Source organism: Echiichthys vipera (assembly GCF_963691815.1).
Source record: "Echiichthys vipera genome assembly, chromosome: 19".
NCBI classification, from domain to species: Eukaryota; Metazoa; Chordata; class Actinopteri; order Perciformes; family Trachinidae; genus Echiichthys; species Echiichthys vipera.
Window position 1 is genome coordinate 13,336,079 of NC_139844.1, and position 25,937 is coordinate 13,362,015.

At 42.0% G+C, this 25,937-nt stretch overlaps 1 protein-coding gene across 1 annotated transcript; it reads left to right on the forward strand.

The window, feature by feature from the left end:
* Positions 1 to 14,215: 14,215 nt before the first annotated feature.
* On the forward strand, positions 14,216 to 25,502 carry LOC310961526 (brain-enriched guanylate kinase-associated protein; the record flags this gene model as incomplete). The annotated part of the gene is made up of 6 exons (XM_083933637.1): positions 14,216 to 14,313; positions 16,724 to 16,885; positions 18,470 to 18,536; positions 20,578 to 20,685; positions 21,425 to 21,505; positions 24,132 to 25,502. 6 exons carry the CDS (start codon positions 14,216 to 14,218, stop codon positions 25,500 to 25,502), a joined length of 1,887 nt encoding a protein of 628 aa, XP_083789763.1.
* Positions 25,503 to 25,937: the final 435 nt, after the last annotated feature.

Here is a 25,937-nt window from a genome sequence, read left to right on the forward strand (position 1 = left end):
TTTGCTCAGCTGGAGACATAACCTTGCTAAAATGGCTGTGGATGCAAAGTACCTGTTTAAACAACAGTTTTTCTTCAGGAATAGCAACTGGTGGTTTCCCCTAGACTTACAGCAGCAGTGTGGGTGTCACTGGAAGACACTCAATTAACAATTACTGCATCAAAGTGAGAGTATTTGCAGTCTCAGCATGACATTCATCTAAGTGGTAGATAATCCATCTGGCTAACCTCTTATTTGAAAATATATTATTTCAGTTGCTAAAAAGCATAAAATTGCTTTATTATTTTACTAAAATATCACAATGTTTGCATTCCCTGGACAATCTGAACAAAAAGGTGATTGCACTGTTCCTGGAGAGTGTCAATTTGCTAGTCTGTCAGTGTTTTTCTCCGAACCCAAACCATACTTGACAGATCTCCGAAAGTGGCGTCGCTGCCACTTAATAATAAAGGAGAAGATCACATTGCCTTAATTTATTGTCTGATTAAAATTCAGCCTTTGCCGTCACCTTAGCAACTGCTTGAAAAAAGGTGGGTGGTGTGGGGGCTGAGAGAGGCAGGCATGAGCCTGTTGGTGTTCATCTCGGTGCAGTGTATGTGTGTGTGTGTGTGTGTGTGTGTGTGTGTGTGTGTGTGTGTGTGTGTGTGTGTGTGTGTGTGTGTGTGTGTGCATGTGTGTGTATCTCGCGCTGCAAAGTTTCCTCACAAGTCCTTGTACTTCTGCAAGTGCACTACGAAACATTCTTCACAGGCACACGACCTTCAGCTGTGCACTCGCTGAAGATGCAAACTCAATTCGTTAAGCATCCCCTCCGGCTTAAAAGCACCTTTTTGTTGGTACTCTGGCTCGGTTATGTTTCCCACTCAACCTGGAGATCAAATAATGTATCTGCAACGATTGCTCCCTTCATTAATGTCACTAGTGGACGTGAATGAAAATCCTCTCGTAGCTACTTTTGGTTAAACTGATTTTCCAGCATACACCAAAATATGATAACACAGCAGCGTGGATGTCACACTCAGGCCTGCACCCTAAATCTGAATGATGAGGAGAATACTTGGGGAATGGTGCATAATTCATCGCCTTCAGAAAAAAGGGCCAGCAGCAGACTAGTATAAAAAGTATTTTCCCCAACAGCCTGGGACTTAAGATGTAGGATTCAACAGATTGGACCACCTGTTCCCCTCACCTCCCTCGTTCTCTTTCCACACCCTCTCCTCTTCTCTCTCTCTCTGTCTCCTTCTCTCTGATTCAGCACCTAGACAAGGATATGGAGTTGCTGCCAGTATCCCTTTTGGGGGGGCTTGCCATGTATCTGCAGTCTGGCTGCAATGGAGGTTTCCGCTCTCCCTCCGCACTCCCTCCCCTCCTTCCTTCTTTCCTTCCCCTCTCTTTCTCATTCTCTCCTCTCACACTCTTGACTATGATTTGATTGTTCTCTTCTCACCTCAAGTAAGCGTTGATGTAGACAGCCTGATGAGGGCTTTTTCACAAGCAGAGATGGAGTGGAGGGAGAGGAGCAAATAAGTGAACAGGGAAGACAAAGGGAAGAGAAGAAACATAAACAAAAAAAGAGGGTGAAAGAGAGAGCGCGCCTGCTGAATATGTATGTTTTGTTTCTGTTTGTGCTGCAGCGATGCTCTACTTGGAAGCTCCCGGACCTGTTTAATGGGTCCCCTCCACTAACATGCTGTCATTTCCTTTAGGTGCCTGATGAAGAGATGAACAACATAGACCCTATCAGGTAAGCTTCTCCCTCTCTCTTTCTCTGCACATATTTTTCAGTGCTCCATCATTACGCCCCCGCGTTTTCCCCGTCTTCTTCCTTTAAGCTCCTTCCCTCCCACTCTTCCTCTGTGTCTTTCCACTCTTGCACAGTCTCTCTTTCCCTCACTCCCTCTGTCTTCCCTCCTGGCTCAGCTGCTGCTGTTGCTGTTGGAGTGGCGTAGTGGTGTTGGAGGTGGCGGTAGCAGCGGTGGGGTGATTTGCATGTGGTGGGGTTTTCTCTGAGCTTTAAGCTGGGTAAGCCAATCCAGATAGCATGTAGAAGGGGGTTTTCTCCATTTCCCCGGCAAGGCTCTGACGGAAGGATTTCTATCTCTCGGTCTCCAGAATGAAGCTCTGCGTGAGCGGAAGGTACTGCTTCACCGTTTGCATCTTTGATTTAGATTACAAAAGCTGGCTTGGTTGTTCTCTGTGTGTGTGAGTGTGTGTGAATATATGTCTAATGCGCTCATCTGTATGTGATGTGGCTGCACTCAGTTTCAGTTTGTGCTCTCTGTCTATTGATGCAGTGCTGTAAGGAATGATCTGCTTTTCTGATAGTTTGTCAAAGATAAAAGGGTATTTTTTGGGGGGTCGTATGCAGGGAATCTCTTGGCTTTAAAAATGCACTGCAGCGTATGTGGCGTTACCTTTATGTGATTAATCAAGAGGGTTTTTTTTTAAGTAGCCTTGAATGTGTTATGGTAGTAAAATGACTTCTGCGTGATTTCAGACAGTCACCTGTCGGAATGCACCTATAGCACTGATTAATTACTCTGCATGGTAGCACTGTTTTACCACTGTGAACTACTAAGCAACAGCAGCTCTAATCAATGATTTGTTATGTGTTTAAATAAGCCTGACAGTCTCAAATGTTCTCACAAAGCCTAGGTAATAACTTAATGGATGCCTTCACATGCCTGCATAAACCCATTTTAATGAGCTCATTGCAAAATTACAAGTGCTCGCACCTTTCTGATTAAAGTTGCATTACACAGGAATTGAAGCAGCAAAGCAAACATGACAAGATGCAGGAAAGAATCTGCTTCTTTTTGCAGTTTATCTCTCCTCTCCTCTCCCCCTCTCTCCTTTTTACCTCACTGTCCTACAGTAGACCGATCATAATTGATACTATTGCTAATGAACCATTATTAATCCGGCACAGATGGAAATAGATCCCCAGCTTTCCCTTTTGTGTTCGATTACCAATGGTTATTATTACGATTTCAAGCAGATTACAGTTTAAAAGCCGTTTAGCCAGCCGATGAAGGGGTAATTAATCTGACTGGGTGTTTCTCCAATATCAAGCTCAATTGTCCTCACTTCTGTGTCGTAGCTTTAATTGAATTATAGCAGCTCTGCCGAGATAAGACGGGGTAGAGCCTGTGCCCTTTCTCTTTGGTCTGCTGAATAGGAAACAAGGTCACCTGAAGACGCTGTGATGAGGTTAAACAGTAAGCTGGAGCTACCTGAGACTCTGACCCAACATCTACATCCCACCCACTCCCACCACCAACCCCACATCTCATCTCCAAGACGCCTTCCAGTCTAAGTGATGAAATGTCCTGAAATCTCTTTCACTCTCTCTCTTTCACAATTTCTGTGCCTCCTACGCCGGGGCCTTGTGGCAGAGATAGACATGTACATTTTACATGTAGAGATACATTGGAGCACAGCACTACAGAGCAGAAGAGACCTAGTTTGGATAAAAAGATTTAAAGTTTTTAAGAGTTTTTTTTCCCAAATTGCAAATGTCAAAAAACAATCTTCTGAGACTGACACCACAAAAAAAGTGACAGCTGCTCTCCTAGGATGATTGACAGCCCAAAATTGAATGCCACTTTCCGAAGAGTGATGAGGAAATTACGTCCTTGGCTGGCATGAAAACAAAAGTTTGACCTTGTTTTAGGGTTTTAAAATAAAAAAGTGGATGTGAATCATTTGGTCCATCATCATTATATGGAAAGAACGGACCAAAAGTTTGAATTAAATATCAGCAACAAATAAGACAGAGCACATTATGAAATGTGTGCTTTATACTGTTGCAATTTGCCAGTACATATTTACATTATTAAATACTTAAACCATTGGATATCATCACAGACATTGAGGTCAATTGAGAAACTGTTCTGGAGCTTTTGATCATATCGCAGATGGAGTTTACCAGTAGTAATGTAAACATTTTTTGTTTTTGTTAAAAGCCCTTTAAAGTAGGACTGGATGATGTGACCAAAATATATCCCGATATAGATCATGTCATATATCGATATATATTAACGATATATATTACAATATGGCATGTTTTCTGGTAAATCAATAAATAATAATGGTTTATGAAATAACCACATGGTAAACTCAAAAAATGGCAACACGTTGCACTGTCAATGTACGTCCACCAAAAGTGTTGTTGTTATCAGTGTAGGACTACATTATGGAAGACGGAGAAGTTGCCATTATCCTGCCATGCTTCGGTGTGTAGCTACTGATGCAGATAACACAGCAACTTTAGCCAATAGCATTAGCCTACATCTGCTCTGTCTGCAGCTCTCCACTATTGAAACAGCTATTTTTTCCAGGAAAATGTGCTTTGCCAAGATTTCTTCTCTTTGGCTGGCAGTATTCATCCCAGTCAAACCCAAACCCAATGGTCTGCAAGTCGCAGTCTATCCAGGCTGTTAGGATCCATTTATAGCACTAGTCACAGCTTCAGCCTGTCCTATTGTACAGGAAAGTGCAGCTCCATGTTTTGTTGCCACAATTCAGAAAGAATCATAAAAAAAAAAAAAAAATGTATATAACACAAAGCTACGCTTCACAACAAATGTTCCTGCCGGCGATCCTTTCTCTGAAGTTCCACACATGCATGTATTCCAGCATGAAGTCATCGCAGGATCACATCAGACAAGACTTCACTGTCTTTCCATGATGTAGTCAGATGCTTATATTAACAAGCTGAGCCAGTGGCAAGAACAAACACTTTTGGTGGACTTACATCGAAGATGCAGAGTTGCTCCTGTTTGATTGCATTGCAGCTCCGTTCACGGCGGCAGGTGGCACTCAATACTGCACAATTTTTTTTTTTTTTTTTCATTTGTTGCCATGAGTCACTTACACAGAAATACATGGGGAAGGGTCCAGGTTGAAAAATACCAACATTCCCCCTTAAAGTCTTTATCTGTTGATGTGTTAGTACTGAGTTCTACGTCACTAATTGTTACTATTAACAGCAGAAATATTAAACGCTTCATCCACCATATTATGCCTGATGGATTAGGCATCGATTGAATTACTTATATTATAAACAAAGTGGTGATACAGAAGAGCAATAGCAGACATTTATATGTATGAAAGTGGTGTGGGAGAGAGTCTGGTCTGAAGAGGCTAGAGATTAGTTTGGATCTGCTTAAGTGGACAGTGTTGGTCAAACAGACTAATGCTCTCTCTATCCTTGAACAGTCTGCCTCTCTCTCCTACTGTGTCCCGGCCTCTCTCTCTCTGGTGAAGCACTGACAGCTCTTCTGGGGGTCATTAAGTGTATCTTAACACCTCAACCCCATTATTCTTCCTCCCATTTACCCTCTTCAGCACCAGTGGTAAGATTGTACAGGTCAGATTCCCTCCTTGTGCAGGTGAACATGGCCGAATGGCTTCACTGCATATTACAGCTGCCATTATTCCAGTCTTTGACTTACACTGAACATTTACATATTAATGTGCAGTTTGTGTTAAGTCAGCTCCTTGCTGAAATAAGAGCACATTAATTTAATGAAAGTTAAAGTGAGACTTTTAGTGAACACCAGCCACACTACAACTGACCGTGTTGATGCTATAGCATTATGGGGGTCATCCCTAAGTTCCCCAGGTCCTATGTTCCTCGGTCGCATAAGTCTATGCCTCCGCTGATTTAATTTAGCATTTTCGTAGGGTTAGAGGTTACACTTAGGGTTAGGGTTATGGGGAAGTGTTAGGGTCTTATTTAGAAAAATGTGTTTTTGGGCACTCGGAGAACACAGATCCCCTCCAACACAAAATGCCCTGTGTTGTAATGATAACAAAAGTCCAACATAATTTGTGTATCAGCCCCAGGATTTGGATCCGCTCCGAAACCTAAAATTATGGTCTATAGTTTTTCTGTAATCCTGCTGAGAAGTTAAATGAAAAAATTGATGCTCCTCTCATGTCTGTATGCAAAGTATAAAGCTAGCAAACGTACAAAGACACAACCCCCATAAAACTACAACTTGAGATTTGTACACTTCAGTCTTTGTACTGGTTATACAAACAAGATATAATGTTTTCATTAGCAATCTTTAGCTGTGCTGGTAAGGGCGATTTCATTACATTTAGACAGGGGAAGTTTTTGTGCTAAGCTACGATACCAGACATCTAACTCTCAGCAAATAAACGTATTTCCCCTAAATCTCTAACTAATGGTTTAAATCTTCACTCTCCCAAACGTTTAATGTCGAATCACAGTGACATGAGGAGTATCAGACGTTGAGGGAGATTCAAAGGAAATTTGGTTTTGAATTCTGTTGCTTGTTTGCCAGCAATGAACCCAAACTGCAGGTCACACATTACACTTCAGTTTTTTTTATATGCTACTGCATTAATGACACTGCTGGAAAGCTGTTAGTGCTATATTGATTTCTATATTTTCTCAGTATAGTCTCCTTTTCAAAAAAGTGAGGTAAGTGTAAGAGCTCCATTCATGCATCCCTGAGTTGAGGCTTTTTAGGCTGCCTCTTGAGAGTCATGGATGGACCTGTAAGTACATCTGAGCCGCTCCGCTATACATGTATAGGAGGCAAACGCTTTTTCGACACACCCACACACACACAAACACACACACAGAAGTGCATGGAAACACAGAGCACAGTGTGGTACACTGCAGGCTAGCAGATTTGCAGAGGTGGTTCCTTTGTTGTGTCTAATCACTACCTGTCCATTTGAGCTCCATCCGTAAACAATATGTTGTGATGGTAGGTGGTGTGTCATGTATGTTTGTGTGTGCTGGGCACAAGTGTGTGTGTGTGTGCACGTATGTGTGTTTGTGTCAGTTCTATTTTTAATGAGCTGCGGGACCCCTTTTGAAAGCTGCTTGTGCTGCTTCGTCCCATCTCCGTTTTGTTGTTGGCTGAAAAGATGGCAGACGCTGGCCTTATTTTTGTTGTTTTGTTTGTGCACGACATTTAGTAATCTCTTTTATCAAGTAAATTATTTTTCAACCCAAAAAGTCGAAAGCCAAAAAGAATGAGGAGGCTGAATAAAATGGAGTGGACAGAATTGGGATTTCTTTACCCTTTGCTTTATGGAAAAAAATAAATGTCAAAGCAATTCAGACTCACTGGTCTGGAACACTAAGTAATCACTAGGAAACTTCAAACTTTTGAGTTTCAAATTGAGTGAGAGGTTTCACACAAAGTTTATGAGTAAGTGTGTGGTTTCTGGGTTCAGAAGAAGACCAGGGCTCAGTGAGTTCTGGACAGCTCTCAGTAGGATTTACTGGCACTGTAATATAATTTTCTTGAGAGGCAGACCCTCTCTGTGTGTGTGTGTGTGTGTGTGTGTGTGTGTGTGTGTGTGTGTGTGTGTGTGTGTGTGTGTGTGTGTGTGTGTGTGTGTGTGTGTGTGTGTGTGTGTGTGTGTGTGTGTGTGTGAGTGCGTGCGTGCGTGCGTGCGTGCGTGCGTGTGTGCGTGCGCGCGCGCCTTGGCGGTGTTCTTTCCTCTATTCCAAACTTGTATGTATTTCAACTTGAATAATTGAACAACAGCGTTTTAAATGATTTTGTGTACATGTTATTCATGTCGGCATACAAACAATAGGCTTAGATTTTCATTATACCTTAACTGAAGTTTGTATTTTTTACAATTACATTAATTTCACTAGAACATATTCATAGTGCTCAATAGCTTTGGTTTTACTCTGTAGGAATGTAAGTAAAGTAAGTTGTCATAAACAGGTAAATTATCTATACAGTAAATTCATACAGACCAAACCCGCTTTTTTACTAGGTTGTACCAGGTCATCGTTATCCCCAAAGAAGTTTTGACCTGGTTGTTTGTCTAGAAGGACGTTTCACCTCTCATCCAAGAGGCTTCATCAGTTCATTTACGCAACTGGTCCCAGCCTGGTCAGATGCGTACATGAACAAGCCTCTTGGATGAGAGGTGAAACGTCTTCCTAGACAAACAACCAAGTCCAGTTGCTTTTGACTTAAACTTCCTTGGGGATGGTAATAGATAGCGTTATTGAAAAATGCAATGACCTTTATTGGCAAAGGAGATTTTGACCATATGGTCCAGCTCTATGTTGAATTATTCCTTTAAAACTCATTTATGTAGACTAAAAGTGGTCCATTTCCTTTTTTAGTCCCTCTTCTCACTGGTACCTGTAGCAAAATTTAAATTTTATCCTGGTGACATTTTCAGACTAATTTACAACTTGCTCTGGTGTTGACGTTGGACTCAACAACTCAACAGCTGCTCTCTATGTCGTCTTCATTGGGTTTCAGTAGAACAACAGAACTGTGTGTATATATTTATCACCTCTTCCGCTCATCCTAAAACCCTCTTGGGACGATTGTCATGATTACACTCCCCTGTGTCGAGTGCCATCAGCGGCACATGAAATCCGTTCAGCAGCTCGTTATCCCCTCCCGCTGCTCAAGAAGTTGGTAGTTGGTGACGTGGAACCACTTAGTGTACTGCTCCTGAGTTAATCATTGCTGGACAGAGAAACAGCAAAGGCATAAACCCACACATGCTCACAGAATAGTACCCTAATATAAGGTGGCTGAGTCATACCGTACATGTCATTGTGCTGAGTGACTGCTGCAGGTTAGCTACCTTGTTAATCTCAAGGCAGACGGGGCAGAAAGAGTGTCTTCTTTGCCTTCTTCCTCTGCTGCTGGATGAGTCAGCTGCCCCCCCACCCAGGTCTGGGCCTGTTGTAAGGGCTTTTCCTGAGAGCCTATCTGCAAGGTAGATACGATCAGCAAGGCAGAACGGGAGACAGATAGACAGAACAGGTCGGGGAAGAGGAGATGAAGGAGAAAGAGAAATTGTGTTTTTAAATGGAGACTTCACACCCACTCAGTTTGCTTTTCCTCTCTAATTTAGTGATGGCTTCTCTCTCTCTCTTTGGCTAAATTACAACTTCTCTGGCTACCCCCCTCCCCTAAAATGCTTCCTGCTTTTCCCTCGTCCCCATTCCCCAACTTTAATGTCCTCCTCCTCTACCACCTCCTCTTCCTCTTCTTTTCAATGCTCTGAGTTCCTCTCCAATGTCAGCGTGGCACGAGTGGGTGGCAGGCAGCGGCATCTGAACGAGCCCTGTGTATGGTTTTTTGCTGCAGTGTAAGGATCGGGCTAAAGGAAGAAGAAGAAGAAGCGAGCAAGTGAATGAGCGAGGGCACGAGAGTTGTTGTGCGTTGGCGGTTTGACAACGGACACCTGACGTGGACCGAGATGTGTTGCTGTCTTTTTCTTTTTTTACTTTTAAGATGGAGACTGTTTTATTCCTTGAAATAGGGGATTGAATGAGCACAGCTGATGCCACAGTACATAAACGCACAAACATGCACAAAAACACATAGAGGGTTTACACACAGTAAGGCACACATATACGCATCTACATGTACACACACACACACACACACACACACACACAAACAACACACACACACACACACACACACACACACACACACACACACACACACACACACACACACAGGGCTGGTGTGCTATGACTCAGAGGGGAGCAGCTGGAGTGAAGGCTCCAGTGGCGATGGTGAGCTGTCACCATCTGGAGGAGATCATGTCTATCTGCCTCCTCAGCCAGCCAGTATAAATCACCTCCCAACAACTGGGTGTCAGTGTATCAACATGTTTCTCATCAGGCTTTTTATTCATGCGTATATGTACAGTATCTACAGATACAACAACCCAAACGAGCCGCTTTTCCTCGGCTATACCCCGCTGCAGTCACTGTTAGTGTTTCCTTTCTGGGTGGACAGTCCAGCGCTCAGATCAGAGCAGCTTTGATCAAGCTTTGACGGGCCGTCTCATCTAATAACCCGCCCTATTTGTCTGCGGGCTGACAGCGGCACCTGTGCTGTGGACGCCAGTGAGACACACTGGATTGAGGGGACAGTAGAAATATTTGAAAAAGAAGGTTTGGTGCAATGGCCTTGTCAAACTCTTTTCATTCAAGGCCGCGGATGTGTCAGTTCATGTCCTTCGTGTTAGAACATATAAGAGATTAGGTCTGCGAAAAGGGTTAGAGGGATGTTTGTTTCTACTGATAGGTCTGATATCTGCCTTGTCACAAAGGACTTTCATCAACGGCCAGTGATATGAAGCAAGGATATGTCCAGCAAGCACACAGACACAGCATAAAACCCACAAATGCAGGTTCTGTTCTTTTAAGAGCCCCTACATTAAAGTGAAAATCATTTCTGCTAAATTTAGACCAGTTTTAGTAATTTCACATGAGGGCTTTATGTTTTTTCCCCCACTGGTTTAATGTGGGCATGGTGCAGATGGAGAAAGCAGGGGAGGAACAAAATATTGATACAACATATCAATATACTTCCTCTTGCAATACATTATCAATACACTGGCGCCAAATATACAATATTTTTTGTCATATGCAATACATTATCAATACACTGGCGCCAAATATACAATATTTTTTGTCATATGCAATACATTATCAATACACTGGCGCCAAATATACAATATTTTTTGTCATAAATGATACACTGGAGATTGAGAGATTAGAAAAAAAGTTATTAATACTTGATTTATTCTGATATACTGTTATTTTTTATTGTTTAGAATTTGATAGAATATCTGCTGTGGCTAGACCACTGCTGTACTAGCAGGTTTTTCTTTTTAAATAACCAAGGCACTTTAACAAAAAACTTTTTTTTTTTATGGAAAAAAAGTGAGCAAAATTAAAGCACTTTCTGTTAATCTGGTACCTAGTGACAATTTACTTAATTGTTGGACCCACCCTTTTTATCTGGCAGCTCTACTAGTTGCTTTGCAAGATGGCAAGCTGCTCCAAGATGACTGAAACGCTAAGACTGCAGGTTGTCCAGATGAGGGCAAAAGGGGTAACCCTCTCAGCCATCAGAGAGAGGTTGGGCTTTCCAAGTCTGTGATTTCATGAATATTGAAACTTTACAAGTCCCTCAAACAGGCCGGTCGTCCACGTAAAACAAATGCATGAGAAGGATGGAGAACAGGATTATGCAGAGACTCAATTGGGAATCGGTTCAACAGTGCAGCTGGAGTTGCTCACCAGTTCAGTGCTGAACAGGGTCAGGATCTGTCTCGACAATTTGGACTGAAAGCTCACTCTGCAGTGACCAAACCTCTCATCAGCAGAAAGAATAAAAAGGCTAGACTTGTCCTTGCTGAGGAGCACGTTGTGTGGACAGAGGAGAACTGGTCCAGAGTAACTTCAGTGATGAGAGTACGTTCAATGGCCCTCATTTATCAATCTTGCGTGAAAACGGGCGCAGATCTGAGCGCAGAATTAGTCGTATGACAGGACACACGTGTGATTTATGAAACATTCATATCTGACCAATTTCAGTGTACGAATGAGGGGGTCTTGATAAATGCAGCAGCTGAAGTCGATCGTCATTAACATGTTACGCCCCTAAATATTCCTGGTTCGGAGGCCTCGCCCACTGAGGTCAAACACGGAGAGACAGACACTGGTACGAAAAGAAACTTTTCCGACACACAGATCGGCATCCTGACATCCGAGATGCGGCAAAATAAAGATGTGCTCTTTGGCAGTCTTAAGAGTGGAATAAAAGGGGCCCATAAAAACGCTGTTGGGAAAAGAATAACGGAGGCAGTCGACCCGAAGCAGCGCTCCACTGTGACCCGTGTGCGTGTGTGCGCACTGCTGAACCTGCGCTCCTGCTCTGTAGTGGGGTTTGCCAGCGGGTTTATTAGGTATTCCGTTAGAGGATACCTTTGTCACCTAGAAGAACCATACCAAGATGGTAATCATCTGATTCCTTGTTTGATTTAATGCAATTTATCGAGGGTAGCCACGAACCGAGGAGATGACTTCGGCTCTGCAGTGCGCTTTCCTGCAGCCGCGCGCCAACACATTCATTCCTTCATTCATTCATCTTCAACCGCTTGTCCCTGTCGGGGTCGCGGGGGGCTGGAGCCGAGCTGTTTTGAAATATATAAGAATCGTGTGTCCCCCCTGGCCACCTGGCCACCACTTTTAAAAGCGATAGCTTGGCATCACAAATCACCTGTACATTTATCGAGTGGTAGTTTTGGCGATTGATGAATGCGTAATCATTCATGGATGGTGCCTTCAGACGCACATGAGTACAATCAATTGCTCCAACTACAATTTTTATTTTTTTTTAATTTAAGAATCCATTTTGATCTGTTCTTAATATGTGACTGCTTATGCTTAATGACAGCTGAGCTTTGTTCATTATTTTCAGCCAGATTTTTCTGTGCTGCACCGCAAATCCAAAGGCTCAGATTTGGGTACACGATCTCAGACCTGACGTGAGATTTGATCGTAGCTACCACTCACGTCCAAATTGATAAATGCCGAAGTTTGCTTGGAAATTGTCCTACGCACGTATTTCTGCTGTACGTTCGTTTGATAAATGAGGGCCAATGTATTTGGGTCGGATGGGAAACTGGGGAAAGACTGAACCCAAAGTGCGTAAAGAAGTCCGTTGGAGGAGGAAGTGTCATGGTTTGGGGATGTTTTCTGCAGCAGGAGTTGGTCCTCTTGTAAAGCTACATGGCAGGGTGAATGCAAATGTTTATGTGAACCTCCTTCATGCAATACCTTCACTGCAATTGTCTCCAAATCGGCCCACAATTTTGATGGACAAGACAAGACAATGCCCCCTGTCAGACTGCTGAAGCTAAGAATATTGAAACACTGAAATGGCCAGCCCAGAGTCCCGATCTAAACCATAGAGAATCTCCTAATCCTTTAAATTGATATGCGACATCATGATGATGAAGGCTGCTTGTTTACAGTATGTTGTCAGAACATTGTCAACCTTGAATAGATAACACAGTACTGATGTTTTTTCTTGACTTTTTCGTCATGAAAATGTTGTGTTATAGAAAAACATTTCTAATTTGAAACCAAGTTTTTAAGGGCTTTAGTTCACACAGGGTTTCCCAGCTCATGCATTACACATTTAGGTAAACTGGTACAGTACAAATAAGTTTTAATATTACATTTCACTAACATGAATTCCACATAGGTGTGTAGCACCCAATGTGTAATCATTTTCTAAAGATGTAATGACTTGACCAATAATGCAATAAAATGAAATGACTGATATTGTATGGCCTATATGGTAAGAATCAGTGTTTACTCAGAAGAAAAAGGACATTTCATGGAGAATGAATCAACTCATTTGCCTGTTATGTGTGTCCACTCTGGTCTAATGAACGATCCTTGCTCAATGAACAATCAGCATGGGCAGGTTAATTTCCCATAGATAAGGACTTTAGTTTCATGCATCTTTGCCTGATAACAACATACCACTTGCCATGTGTTGTAAATCTCATAGTTTACATTTCCACACATTAAATCAATGTGAAATGTTTGCTTGCAGTAGATTAACATGGCACGGAAATGATTGTTAATGTCGTATACTCGAACACTTCATATAAAAAAGCATGCTCTTTTTACATAATTTACATTATATATAAATATATAAAATGACCCACCTCAAAGGTATTTACATTATCGACAAAAATGTTATACCATATATCAGTCAGGATATTCTATTACTTTGTTGTTGAAGGTGTCACATTAAGTTTTATTACATTACCAGTCAGGTTAAGTGCAATTTTTTTTTCATCATTTGATGCCGCAAGGTGCAAGCTGTGGAACATAACCTGACTGCAGTAGATTTGTCCTCATATGATTGTTGAACTTTGTTGCAAAAAAGAAAGAAGCCCTTGCTCTTTAAGTCTGAAGGACTGAGCCTAAAGCTTGACATTTACCACTGATCATTTTTGATCTCACTGCCCCTGTGTCTTTGCAGGAAAAAACACAACAGGACACATTAAAAAAACTAAAATTAGTCCAAAAGTTCATCACCAAGGGCGGATTTGAACCTTTTAAGATCTTCATAATTGACTGTTACTCTAAAATTGGGTTTTACTCTTTTCATGCGAAGGACAAAACTGAGGGGAATAGTGCCATAAAAAATAACTGCAAAATGTATATCGACCTTGTCCTTCGAACCGGATCCCTGGTTGCCCCGTAGTTACTAACAGTTGCAAATGTGTGTGTTTGCTTTGTTTGGCAGGGTCAACACAGGTAGAGCTCTCAGTAACTCTGCAGGCTACACTTAGCTGTGCTCCTTTGGGAAACTTACACACATGAAGGCTCCCTGCGGTCAACCCCAATAAACACATGAGAGGGAAGGAACACAGTCAAACCATGAAAAAGATATACATTGGCAAAACCGCCTTAAAAGTCCCACGAAATGGCGGCAAACATCCAAAAAAGAGGTAAGAGAGTAACTCTCGGCCGCCATCTTTTCCATTCGTCCTGGTTTTTATCTGTTTGTCCGTTCATCCGCCCACGAGGTGTCTCCCCTTTTCGCCGCCCAGTGGTGCTAGAGCAGCCTCATCCCGCATCTCCGAGCCCAGAAGTCATCCTGCCTCGTCATCTCATCTCACCACAATGAAAGCGCTCATTATGTCTGACTCAGCTCCTGTTCACAGAGGAGGTCACTAATGGGAGAATTGAAATCCCTGGAGCTACTTCACGAAAACTCATCCTCGATCAAACAACAAACACCTGCATTCCCCTGCTAATGCCTGCCAATCAAAGAGAAGCTGGAGGTGGGGGTTGTTGTGTAACGCAGCACTGAAATGCCCTCCAGTCAGTTGAGACATTCATTGAGACACTTTGTAGTCAGGTGTTTACTCGCTGACTTGGTAAATAAAAATAAAGTGAACAATATTCCAGATCCAGTGTGAAATTATAAATTCTAATTTAGTTCCGTATTTACTATTTAGCCTATTATAGTACTGCACATATACAGTAGGAATGTATTTAGTTTTGAGTGGAGATTTATTTGTACAAACATTTCTTGCTGTGCTGAAGGCAGAAATACTTTTTTGTTTGAGTAAAAAAAAAACTTAAAGCAAAGAAAGTATCACAGTTTTTCAGAAGCTAACAAGCAACCCCAAAAAGAACTGCGGTCAAAATTAAATAAAAATGAAGGGCCTTTTAGTTGTAATGAATCTAGTATGAGTTTTTTGAACGTGAGAAGTTTGTTTAGCTACTACAAGAGCTATGATTTATAATAGATAGTTAAACCAAAACAGAAACAATCATGATGTGATTTATTAACCATATACTGAACTGAAGACAGTCATACAGTTAGCAGTGTTATCGCTTATGTACGTATGCTTACTGACTTATGCGTGTTTGTGTGTTATTATGGATTTTTTGGCAAACACCAAAGACAGACTGCGTACCTGAGATTTAAGGCAACAAAAATTGCTGTCTACACTTAGCCATACTTTAATAATCAGAGTATCAGATCATAAAATGCTCATGTGAGTAATTTTTGGAAGTCAAATGGTGCAATTTGTTGTTTAGATATGAGGACTAGCCAGAAAGTCTAGAGTTTTCTGACTCTAGAGCAGCTCTGTGTGTCAGAAATGCATCTCTACCATATGAACGAGTTAATATTTTTTTATTTGAGGCGCCAAATGGGCTTACATGCCACTACTTACATCACCTTGAGAGGCAACACAAAAAAACAACTAAAAGCAACCAAAAGCATGGCAGTTTATAAAGTAGACATGTAACAAACCCATTATATACCATTGGGTATTGTGCGTTTGGCATGTCTGTGATTCAATACATATAGTAATACTGTATTTGTATTATTTGTGTGACTGTCTGCAATTAAAAACCTAGCTGAAGTGGTTTGTATGACAAAAAAAGATACATAAAGATAAGAAACAAAAAAAATTACCACACGGGTGATATTTAGTTGACTGTAGTTCTTATCATACATATTATTGAGCTGGAAACTGGATCATACGACCACTTAGCTACCTGAAAACACTGAAAGGAACCTGCCCCTGATATGTTTTTCAGTCCTCCTCGGCCCCCACCGCATATATCTCAGATCTTGTTAAAAGAGAGACAAAGAGAGGAAGTGAAAAGAGCGACCTGACCACATCTCCATCCATTCTCTGCTATCTGTAATCTGGCTGCAGATAGAGTCATTACCCTCCTTCCTCCATCTGTCCGTCAATACAGGGTCCATTAAGCCCAGCCGTGCACACTCAGATCCATCACGGCAACAGACATTTCCTCTTTTCCCACTCACACTTGCCCTTTAATTAGATTGAAGCCCAGGTAATGCACATACTCTGAAAATAGTCATCATTGTGCTGTCTGGCTGAATTACATGTGGGGGGTATCACTGTTCCGTAAATCCGAGCCTTCACAATCTATTTGTGTGATGTATTAAAGTTCATTGGCTCATATTTCATCTCAGTTTACAGCCTCTCTCTTTTTTTTTTTGGTGGGACCAATCTCAATGATGATTGGGTTTCTGTGATGTGTTGCAAAGCTTTAATGCTGAAAAAGATCTAATGCTCAAATGACTTTAAAAAGCTCTGTATCCTTGCTTACCCCAGCATTGATTCTTAATTAGAGATCTGTGTTTTGGTCCCATGTTTTCTTCATACTAAGCACTTTCCTGCACAACTTTTCTGCTTTTATCACCCTCTCATGATGTTCTCATCACTGCTGCATGGCCGCTCAGGGGTGCATTAAAAAGATATGTAGACCCTTACAAGCCCATTTAGACAAGCATATAACCCAAGTTACAAGCTTGTTTCTTGCACCGTATGCCCTGAACAAAATCATCTGCTGTGCTTATGTGTGCAGCTCGTTGCTGGAGCAGAAGGAGGACTTACGGAAGAGGCTTTCCTACACGACACACAAGCTTGAGCTGCTGCAGAGCGAGTTCGACTCCACGCGGCAGTATCTGGAGACGGAGCTGCGGCGAGCACAGGAGGAGCTGGATAAGTTTACTGATAAACTGCGCAGGTAGTCATGTACACACTGTACAGCACCGTGGTGGAAGAAGTGCTCAGATCCACACAAAAAATACAACATACATACGTACAAACCTGAGTATAGCAGGGGAAAAACCTGGACAGACAAGGAACATAATAAAACATGAATATAAACAAAAGTCCATCCACAAATGCCTATGTTACTGCATGGTTTAAATGGATCCAGCGAGAGGAGACATTCAAACTATAAAGCCTTTGTTTTTCACTCCATTTATATGCTACAAAGTGCTACAATGAATTTCCAAAACTCTTATCTACCCATGGGGATCTAAAGTTAGCCAGTCTTGCGTTGTGGTCCAGTGAACAGCAGCTTAAAAATTGAGGAGGGATGTAAAATACTGTGGAGGTTTAAGGACAGAGGCTCTTTTTTCCTAAATACAAATGACAGTGTGCAGTCCTTCTCTTGCATGTGCATTGAGGTGTGTCCGTATAGAATGTCTCACTAATCAAGCACAGACCGGAAGTTGGAGAGAAACATGCAGTACAAAGAAACCAAGAGACACACTTTATCTCCATTCTCCTTATTATGGTACCAAATTATGAAGTTCTTTCCAGGAAACTTAAATAAAAACATGAGGAACACAGGAAATAAAACGTCATTAAAGTAACTGCTATCTTAGCCAAGCACTATTATTGTAAGTGTATGAATACCAAGATGACATAGTCTTTTTTTCTTGGAACTGTGGCTTCTTGTGAATTAAACAAATGTTTCCTTATCAGCAGGTTTCTGTGGTTTCTTAAAAAAAAGCAGATTGTAATCTTGACAATGCTTCAGTTGGAGCAGAGCCAAATGTATTTAAGGGCATGTCTTCTGCCCAGAAATTGGCACTGCAAAAGAAATCAATATTACTTATGAAAAATCTAAATAATTATGGACCAAGAATTGCACCTTGGGGTACGCCTTAAAAGTCCCCCTCCACTGAAAACATGTGTTTTACCTATTGTTACGTTCCTTAAATGTTTGACCTTCACTGTACAGAGTTAAGTTGATTATGTGTATTTTAATTGAGATCATCATTGCTGATAGCATGCTGTGTCTCACAAAAATAACCCATAAACCAACAACATCTGGAAAGTGATGTATCCACCTTTTCTCAGCTACAGTTTGCAAAAGACAGTTTTTTGTCTTGTGTCCCTGAAGATACAGATTAACATACATAACATTGCTTTTTTTTTAGAAACCCAAAGAAGTGGAAGTAACTCAAATGTCACAAGAAAAAGCAAGATGTCGAGAAAAGTCAGGGAAAAACCCAGGGTATAGGGAGTGAGTGATTCACATTATTAGATTGCCTTATACAGTGTGTCTTCTGGATCACAAATAACAAAATAAATCATTCAATAAATCACCATATCAGTCGAGTGAGTTCAGCGTGATGTAAAAACGACTACAAACTGAAACCGCGGCATGCGACTTAGCTCTCACTTGAGTTCTGCTGATCATGCTGATATTCTTATTTTCAGTCTGGAGAAGTCTCCGGGGCTTCTCTCGATACTGTATGTGTAACGTACAAACTATTATCTGCAAGTGAGCAATGTCGTTTATTGTGTTGTTTAGAATACAAAGCAGCTACTCAGCACTGCAGAGGATCAACCAGGATCTGGAGGAAAAGATCCACAGAAATGTAAGTGTGTAAGCCTCTGTGTGTGTGTGTATATGTATCCAGTCGTATGTATTCCCGTGTGTGCGCTTAAGTACCTGTAGACACAGAAGAAAGAGAAGCGCATAAGCAAGTCAGGGGGTTTAGACATGGTGCAGAACACTTGGACAGCCAATTTGAATATGAATATGCCCCGCTGTTGGTACCACTGATGTTAATTATGGCCTATTACAATTGGCTGTCCTCCTTCCAATGGCAGAGTGATAGCAAACCCATTGTTCCTCAGTGCGCCGCACCTCACTCCATTTGTCAGACATTGCTTTTGCCCGTGGAAAGATACAATTAACTAGCCTGCCTGAGAACACTGCATGACAATCAGGTGTCTTCGCTGTTGAATAGACAGCTGAAAACGCTCAGCAACTGGGTTTGTTACAGCACAAGATGATAATCATCACGGCCCTCATTGTGATTACAACACTACAGCAGTGAGACACCAGGTCAGTAAGGAGCTGAGGGTCACACTGCTTTTTGTGAGAAGACAAATGGTCATTTTAAAAGAAAATAAATGCCAGCATCTTTTTTATTGTTGTGAAGCGTCCCCATCAAATGATTCATCTCACGTATTCCCTCCTCAAGGGTGAGAGAGGACCTGAGTAAGTCTCTCTGTAATCATAAGGCTTGTTTACTCCAGAGGTGCCACAAACTATCTGACCCCGTGGCCCTGCACAACCATCGAGAATGTAATTACAAGACAGGTAAACACAGCGATGTACTTTGAGTGTATACTTCCACCTGCACAGCTACACTGTTCGATGGAGGAAAAGCCTGAAGAGAAAGGATAACACTTTTGCACGCAAAGCCACTTTTTTTTTTATATTGCAGCTATTGTATAATTCTAACCTCAAATACTGACAGAACATCAGCTTGATAGGCAACAAGTAATGAATTAAAATGTCACACTAACAGCTGCAAAATACCTGGACTCTGACTTCATCATCAACGAGAAGAGAACATTTTCTCCTGCAGGCTCTGATTCAAATCTCCATATGGACCAAATTAAAAAAGAATTCGCTTTTTATATAGCACCTTTCCACATTCACACACACCTTCATTCACTGATGTTAGAGGCTACCATGTGCGGTGCCCACCTGCTCATCGGGATCTGATCTCAGTCTTATTCATACACCGATGGCGCAGCCTTCGGGAGCAATTTGGGGTTCAGCATTTTGCCCAAGGACACTTGGACTGGAGGAGCTGATCAACCACTTTACCTCCTGAGCCACAGCTGCCAAGAACGGAGTGTGGACTGCAGCTGGAGAGGCACAAATTTGAAACTGATGGTTTTTTTTGGAATCCTGTTGGTCACGGAGTCAATTTCCCTTTTCATCACGTGACTGGGACAGGACAGGAAACATAAGTCAATGAGAGTGCGAAGTACAGGAATCATAATAACCATAGGACAGTTTGGGTTTTTTTATGGGTTTTTTTTTTTGCTTTTTATACCTTTATTTGTTTATACAGGTAAAGATCGATAGAGGGGATGACATGCAGCAAAGGGCCGTGGATTGGAGTCAAACCTACATTTAACGGGGCACCAGTTTTCATGCAAAAACTTTTGAAAGCTGCTCATTGAAATTACATTATATTGTATATCATGTGGTTGTTATGTTCATTATTTTAATGTGTTGGTTTTGTGTTCAATTACGTTAATCTTAATTCAGTGAATCATTTTACTGGGAGAAAAATGTAACAAAATCATCAAAGCATCTATTCAGTGACAAAATATTTGTCATAGTCATATCAAATGTGCTCAGTGATATAATTACAGTACTGTAATGACATTTGATTAACTAAAAGATTGTAAAAACTGGGATGCATGTTTGCAAGTGTATAGACTTTTAGATTTCTAAACCAAATTGTCTCCAAGGGGAAATTCCTTCCCGCTGGACTGTACAACACTCAGTGCATACAAAAACACACAGTAACAACATACAGTAACTCACTACAGTACACACTCGGACCTGTTCATCAAGGTCATTTCTATAAACCGCTCTCTCTTCTCCAGTCTCAGCACCACGACGATGAGAAGCGAGCGCTGAGCAGAGAGATCATCGTCCTCAACAACCACCTGATAGAGGCAAAACTCACCATCGAGAAGCTACAAGAAGACAATGTAAGAGCCTTGTTATATTTTCATCTTTGGTGACGAAAATAAAGCAAAATTTATCTCCACCTTGTTTAAATGCCTTGAACAAAAACTACATAACAATTAGACATATTTCATCATTATAACAAGATACTTTCAAAATCATTTTTTTGGCTACGGTTTAGGCTCAGAATACATTTGGGACTCCTGCTGCACTATAAATCATCCAGACCTCTCAGGTCTGCTGGAACAGGTCCGCTTTCTGTCCCCGGAGTCAAAACTAAATGCACCACGGATCTGGAACAAACTGCATGTCCGCTGCTACTGTCAACTCTTTTAAATCAAGACTGAAGACTTTTCTGTTTGATGCAGCTTTTTATTAAATCAAAGAATTATTGATTGACTGCACTGTAACGTTTACGCTTGTATTTCCTACCCGTTTATTCTATTTAAGCTTGTTTATATTTTTTCTATTCTCTTGGCTCAATAAGACATAATGAAACACACTATATAAATGAATTTGCCTTGTCTTGGCTAAGGTTGTCTCAGCAAAAAACTCATCAAACAAGAGCAAATAGATACACATTTGCTCTTGTTTGATGAGTTAAACTGAACAAAATGAATGAGAAGGTGACATTTGCCACTATAAATAAAAGTCTGATTTTCAGTTTTCAAAGCAAGGCAGGCAAAGAATTATCACTGGAGATGATGAATATCCTCCCCACCACACCCCTAAATGTCTTGACTTGTAATTGTGGCTCCATAGGACATGTACAGGAAGGACTGCAACTTGGCTGCCCAGCTTCTCCAGTGCAACAAATCTCTCTACAGGGCGCAGCTCTCTGAGGTGAGACCTTCACTGACTGTTACATGTCATTCAGGCTTGTAACGAAGCTCATATATTATTTTTGTTGTGTTGAATTTCTTCAGTTTTATCAAGATTTGATCAAATCTTCCTCGTGTCAAATCCCTCACATTTTAAAGTAGAGGACATTTAAAAAAAAAAATCCACAAAAGCCACTGAAAATTGGCACAATTCAGGTTGCTCTTAATTCCCCAATACAATGGCAGCCAGGGAAAGATTTGGTGAAATAGCTGTGATTTGTAAAGGAAGAGTGGAACAGCACTTTTCAGTTCATGACATTAAGACGGGCAAAAAAAAGTGCTGTCTCGACTGTAACTGAAGGTCATCTTGCCCTGTTTGAGGCAGAAGAGATAAGAGACACGACATGGTGGAGCGGTGACTGCCGCAGGTCATTGCAGTAAGGACAGATTAGAGAAGGAAGGCTGTTTTTTTGGCTAATTGCTCTTCAACTGACAGAAGTGAAAGGTTTTAAAGAAGTTGGTAGTTCATTTATATATATATATATTCAAAAACCACTTTAAATATAAAAAAATATATACATTATTGTGAAATGGGTCATAATGAGTACTTTTACTTTTGGTAAGTATATTCTAATGCCAATACTTTTGTACTTTTGTTAAAGGAAAATTGTGAATGCATGACTTTTAGTTGTAACTGAGTATTTCTACAAAGTTGTAGTGCTACTTTTACGTAACTAAAGATCTGAGTACCTCTCACACCTTTCAAAACTTGTTTTTGCACTTATTAGTGAGACGGGAGTCTAAAGTCAACCAGATCTTTCCGATGGTTCTCCTACTGTGTCAGTGTAGTTATACTGCATTGTTTAGTAATAATGTCATTGTCTGAGAACGATTAAGCTTGAAGCTCAACTGAAACTACCTCAAGTCAAATTCTGCACAAATGTGAGGGACAGCTAACTGTTTGAGGAGCTAAAACAAAATATAAATGTAGTGCCTCATCATGCTACGTTGCTTGTGAAAAGAGATGCATGCGGTTATCGATGAGTGTTTTAACACCAGGCCAGCTTGGTGCCACTTTCCGGTGCATCAGCCCTGGGCATTGTGCCTCGTCCATGTGACAAGAGTGGCCTTTAAAGCTGGCAAGTGCCCACAAGGTTAAAGAACGCCTCACGTTTTTGTCCATACAGCTGAATGGAAATATCAATGCTAACTGCATTTGGTTGCATAAGGCTCATAAAATGTCCCCCTACACACCACCACACACACATCCTCGCTGTACACAGTATAGGATCGGTTATAGAGTGAAAAACTGTTATGCACTGCCAAACATAATGGGGGTCAGAGGCTATACATGCACACTGTGTATGTCCACCAGCCTCCTGTGGGTGGGAGCTAATCGAAAGCATATTGATGAATGGTGCTGCAGCATTTTGAGGAGGCCTCTTCAGCGCCTACTGAAGTGCTTCAGTCGTTTGTTTTGCTGCAAAACAACCAGAGAGGTTATACAATGACTGGGCTCGGATTTCTGAAGGCCACATAAAAGCTAATCCTGTTAAAAAAAACAAAAACAAGCACAGATGAAAAAATGTGTGGACAGTAATTAAGTGGCATTTAGTTTGGTTCAAGTTGTAATAAAAACTGTAATGATAAAATGTCTTTTCATGTTAGGCTTTTCTCATCTACAAAGTTATAATTAGCCGGCCTCTCATTGACAATTAGGAACAACTGACTACATTCCTGTTGATGTGCTGGAATTGGCTTAATGCTTGTTGCTATGGAGAGGCAAAGATAGTGGATGGAGGCTTTTTTTATTGTGAAATTCTTAGAATAGAGCAATGTCTTTCTTTTCCAAGAAAGAAGACTCAGTTCGCCCTCTATTTTCACATATATTTTTCTCTTTTGTAGCGGCTATTGTCACTCAAAATGACACAAACGATTATTCCAAGCAAGTCAGGGAGCTTGGCGCTGCTGTTGTGGTGACATACTTGTACTTCTGTACTATGTGACATACTGACACACATACTTCAGTGCACAGGGACAGAAAATGCAAAATATTTAATTCAAGAAGTACACTGTATTATGACATGGATATCTTTCTAAAAATATACATTTATTGAGTATTTATATAATACAGAGTTCTCATGCTCTAATGTTTTGTGTGACTGTACCATACATGGTTCTGACAGACAGGCATTAAAACACCGAGAAAAATCAATGTAGCAGCATCACAGCTGGTAAAAAAAATGATACAGGCAAAACAACAACTTTGTTTTGTTTCTTGGTGCTCCATCTTCTTCTGATCAATGCAAAAAAAAAATTACAAAGGCAGAACAAGAGAGAGACAACACAGCAATCAGTCGCAAGACAGGAGCATACTGTTGGGAAACAAATCAAGTCACAGCCAGTCAAAAGCAAATAGGAATTTTAATACACCATGTTTTAGTTTTCAGTTCATCTCAGATATAAACTGGAGCCTTTTGTAGTGCAATGGAGCATACAGTGTTCAAGAAACTATTTACACTGAAATGAATAAGGTGCTTAGAATAAAAATAAAAATACAAAAAAATACATCAGTAGAGCAAGTAGTGATCTCAAGCTACAGTACCACTTACATCACCTGCCCTTCTCTTTTCTCTGACACCTTCCAGCTGCCTGCTGATTTTCAGGAGCGACTGACCATGCACTTGGAGGAGTCTCCTCTCTGTGTGCTTGAGAAGCCAGACGAGGCCTGCAGCAGCAGCCAGGCCTCCCGCTCCCCCAGCCCCCAAACTCAGGACCATGCTTTTATCTTGGAGAGCTTGGGACCAGGAGAGCGGTTGGGGCTCCGTGCAGCCTACAAATCTGACCTGTACAGCAGCGACACGGCCCTATACTGCCCTGATGACCGGCACCGCGAGCGGAGGCCTAGCATGGACCTCCACGGTCAGAGGAAGCTGGTATACGGGCCGCAAATCTCCACCGACAGTAACCCAGAGGAGGGCTCGGTGGGGCTGAGGGCTGGCTTCTCCCAGGAGCACTTTGCTAAGTTTCCTGCCACACTGGGCGCAGGCTCCAGCTCCTACTCCAGCTTCAGTGGAGGGGGGTCTGAAGACAAAGGCAACGGCCCGCCCAGCAGTGCAGCTTCCTCCCCGCACCACCATTCCCTCTACATGGAGTGGAGAGATGCAGGGGACTACGAGAGAAAGAGTGACTCGTCCTGGGAGAGGGACAGTCCGAGAGGCTTTGCCAACGCTCATGCCTTCCAGCAGACAGAGCTGAGCCACCACCAGAACGGAAGCTCGCCCGTCTACAGCCGCACCATGTCCTCCTGTTTCAGCGAGCCCTATGAACCGCTCCCTCCCTCTTCATCCCCAAGTGTTGCCTATGGAGACAGTCGTCGAGGCAGCACATTAGCCCCCGAGGAGGAGGAGCTGATTGGCCGATGGAGACAACTAAGCGTGGAGGACTTAAGCGCTCACACATACCGCAGCCCAGGCCGGGCCTCACCTTACAGCTTCTCAGAACAGCACTTCTCTGTCCGGCCGTCGAAGATCCGACTTGGCCCGCTCTACAGCAGCTTCCAGGAGGGGGCTGACTATTACCATCACGGAGTGGACGTCATGGACCCAGTGTGGGTCGCCGCCAGCCCCAGTCCCGAATGCAGCCCGGGGCTGCGGCAGGCTCATAGCCAAGCTCACCTGTACCGAGCCGAGGACAGCCAGGGGTCGGAGCACAGCCTCTACCACTCAGGGAGCTCCAAAGACAGGGAGGGTAACATGGCAGCAGGCGGCCAGAGCACAGATTATGTAGACCCCAGCCCAAATAGCTCCACTGAGTCTCTGAACCAGAGGTCCCTGGAGATGGCCGCAGAACTGCAGCACTACCAAGTGGAAATGCACAGCCTGCCTGCACAGGCGAGCCAGTCGCCGCCACCGGCCCCACCCCCTCCTCCTCCGTACAACCAAAAATTTGGCTCTCTGGGACTTTCTAGGAAGGACAGTCTGACCAAGGCCCAGCTATATGGAACACTTCTGAACTGAAGGACTTTTCAATCAGTTTTATTCTTTGATATGACGCGAGACGCAAGGCCCTGGTTTATCCAGCAACACCTTCTGTTAGCACGATCATTTTGGAAAGAAAATGGTTTGAAAGGTGCCAAATGATTCAGTACCACGAACACATTACTATTGCTGATTATTTAAAAGCTCTGATAGTTTGGCAGTGGATGGCAACATTTTACACAGAAATTGTCCGTAAAGTAAAAACGTGATGTGGGGCAAAAAGCAGAGGAGATCGAGCGGGCCGAAAAAGTTATAAGAATGTGTATGTATTTCAATTACAAATGTATAAATATATACTTATAACTAAAAATTTAGTGATATATTTTGTATGTAGCTGCAAGAAATACATCCAAAACAATCAAACAAAAATGCAAACCTTCTTGATAAACCTGGAACTTGTATATAAATGAAAAA